The 2,691-nt window shown below is 53.2% G+C and overlaps 2 protein-coding genes across 2 annotated transcripts in view; both read left to right on the top strand.

Annotated features, from left to right (window-relative positions):
• Positions 1-2,691, top strand: part of LOC106532504 (BCL-6 corepressor) — a gene marked incomplete in the record, with an annotated part of 129,446 nt that overhangs the window by 104,049 nt on the left and 22,706 nt on the right.
• Positions 7-2,575, top strand: LOC106532505 (translation initiation factor IF-2). Its single transcript, XM_014028569.1, has 2 exons — positions 7-533; positions 746-2,575. Exons 1-2 carry the CDS (start codon positions 194-196, stop codon positions 769-771), a joined length of 366 nt encoding a protein of 121 aa, XP_013884023.1. The 5' UTR covers positions 7-193; the 3' UTR covers positions 772-2,575.

The raw sequence follows: 2,691 nt of genomic DNA, 5'->3' as shown, positions 1-2,691 counted from the left end.
CCCCCACGCCCAACGAATCGTCACCTGATGATTAACGGACAAGCACGGGTGGGAGGTGGGAGGTACGAACACAAAGACAGGACGGAGGGCACGAGACAAAAGACAATGAAAGAAACACAAAAGACACAGAAAACGAAACCAAAAACCGACAGGTAAGTCTTGGGGAAAGAAAACAACAAAAATAGTCACAAAGATGGCTCTAGGCACATCTGAAGGGCAGGACGTTCAGGTGGGTGCCCAGGGACCCAACGAAGACGAGGCAGGGGTGCAGGAGGACGACCCTGGACCCGGCCACAGCGAAGATGGAGCTCTGGAGGGCGACCGTGGACTTGGCCGCAGCGAAGATGGAGCTCTGGAGGGCAACCGTGGACTCGGCCGCATCGGAGGCGGAGCTCTGGTGGACAGCCGTGGATCCGACCACGTTGGAGGCAGAACTCTGGTGGACGGCCGCGGATCCAGCCGCAGCAGAGGTGGATCTCAGGTAAGCAGCCTGGAGCCCGGCCACGACGAGGATGGGGCTTGGAAGACTCTAGAGGGGCCGGCAGAGGAGACTCTGGAGGGGATTGCTCAGGAGACTCTGTAGGGGCCTGCTCAGGAGACTCTGGAACTGAATCTGGCAATGAGAGCTCAGGTCTCACCGACGTGGAGATCTCAGCTGCAGACGATACAGGCATGGACTCAGGTGCAGGGACCGGCATGGAGCCCTTGGGAACCTCAGGCAGACCCGGGGACTTCACAATCTGACCCGGGTATTCTGTAGGCTCAGGCTGACCCTGGGACTTTACAATCTGACTCGGGGGCTTTGTAGACTCAGGTGCTTGTTCAGGCTCCGAGGACTCTGATGCTGGCTCCGGTTCTGAGGACTTTGGCTCTGAGGGTTCACACACTGGCTCCGGTTCTGAGGACTCTGGTGCAGGCTCTGGCTCTGAGGATTCTGGAGTCACAGCAGGCGCGGACAACACCTCCACCAGAGCTGCAGTCAGGAACAAGACCACAGCAGCCAGGGTGGTGACCACCACCTCCCTCCCCTCAAGACCYTACTCACAGGAGGTGGAAACGTCRACYMTCTGGAGAGCACAGGGACCGGTAGAGGCGTCAACGCTGTGGGGAACATAGACKGAGGTGGAGGCGTCGAGCCTTGCTGGAGYGCAGATGGAGGTGGAGAGATCAAGCCTCGCYGGAGTACAGATGGAGGTGGAGGCGTCTAGCCTCTCTGGAGTACAGATGGAGGTGGAGGCGTCCAGCCTCGCCGGAGTGCAGGAAGTAGAGATCTTGACCCTCTTGGAGGCGCTGAAAGCACAGGAGGTGGATGCGTCAATTCTATCGGAGGTGCAGGAAGCTAGAGGTCTCAGTAGCCCTCTTGGAGGTGGCACAGGAGGGAGAAGCATCTGGGACCCCCTCGGAGGCGGCACTGGAGGAGGCGTCTGGGACCCTCTCGGAGGTGATGCTGACGGGAGAGGTGGAGGTGGCACTGRAGAGCCGAAAATCATTGGCCTGGCAGAGCAGTAACCGATCAGGGCAGTTGGGATCGCTTTCTAGATCGTAGTCAGGGTCAAACTCAGGCTCAGGAGGGACCGCCATCTTTTTCCTCCGGTGACGCTGAGAGGAGCCGGATGGTGGAGCGGGCTTCAGCKCCAAAGGAGTCCCCCAGAACTGTGTTTTCGTTCTCTCTCCTCCTTTTCCTCCAGAAGGAGAGAGGACGGGAGGACCTCGATCTCCAGATCCCAAYGTTCACGTCTCCGGGTGGTCTGAGCAGGTATCATTCAGAAACCACCCAYTCGGATGGTTGTTTTTGTTGGACCTGCTGAGTCCTGGCCACACTCCAAGTCGTCCTCTTMCCCCATTCACAGAGTGGAACAAAAAGGTTCTCTTTTTCCATAAACTCAAAAAAAACCTCTTTCTCCTGGTGGGCTTGTAGTATGACTGGTTCATTCCAATCAGGTTATGCAGGAAGAATGAACCCAAAAAGGGAATGGCAGATAAACAGCTAAGGAGATGAAGACATAATGACAATGAGGGAACACAAGAGGGAGATAGAACACAGGACAGCAAAACACACATCCTCACATCGAGACTATCACAATAAGTTTTTGAGACTATCACAGAAAATTCTGGAGGTTATCAGAAGATACACTGCCTGGCCAAACAAAAAGTCGCCACCAAAATACAAGGTCACCCCCTCTAATATTTTGTTTGACTACCTTTAGCTTTGATTATGACACACATTCACTGTGGCATTGTTTCAATAAGCTTCTGCAATTTTACACGTTTATTTCCATCCAGTGTTGCAATTTTTCACCAAGATCTTTCATTGATAACGGTAGAGTCTGACTGCTGCACAACGCCTTCTCCAGCACATCCCAAAGATTCTCAATGGGGTTGAGGTTTGGACTCTGTGGTGGCCAATCCATGTGTGAATATGTCTCATGTTCCCTGAACCACTCTTTCACAATTCCAGCCCGTTGAATCCTGGCACTGTCATCTTGGAATAAGCCTGAGCCATCAGGGAAGAAAAAATCCAWTGATGGAATAACCTGGTCACTCAGTATATTCAGGTAGTCAGCTTTGAGCATACTGTAAGAAATACGTGTTTTAATATGGTATGTCCGAATAAACAGGATTCAGCTGGATTTCTTGTTAAAAACTTTATTTTCAGTCCTCTGACTCCAATCAGTTTCATTCAGCGCTCAG

This window comes from Austrofundulus limnaeus, unplaced genomic scaffold (genome assembly GCF_001266775.1).
Source record: "Austrofundulus limnaeus strain Quisiro unplaced genomic scaffold, Austrofundulus_limnaeus-1.0 Scaffold781, whole genome shotgun sequence".
Taxonomy (NCBI): Eukaryota; Metazoa; Chordata; class Actinopteri; order Cyprinodontiformes; family Rivulidae; genus Austrofundulus; species Austrofundulus limnaeus.
The sequence above is the reverse complement of the archived record's forward strand: the minus strand, read 5'-3'. Positions and strand labels throughout refer to the sequence as shown.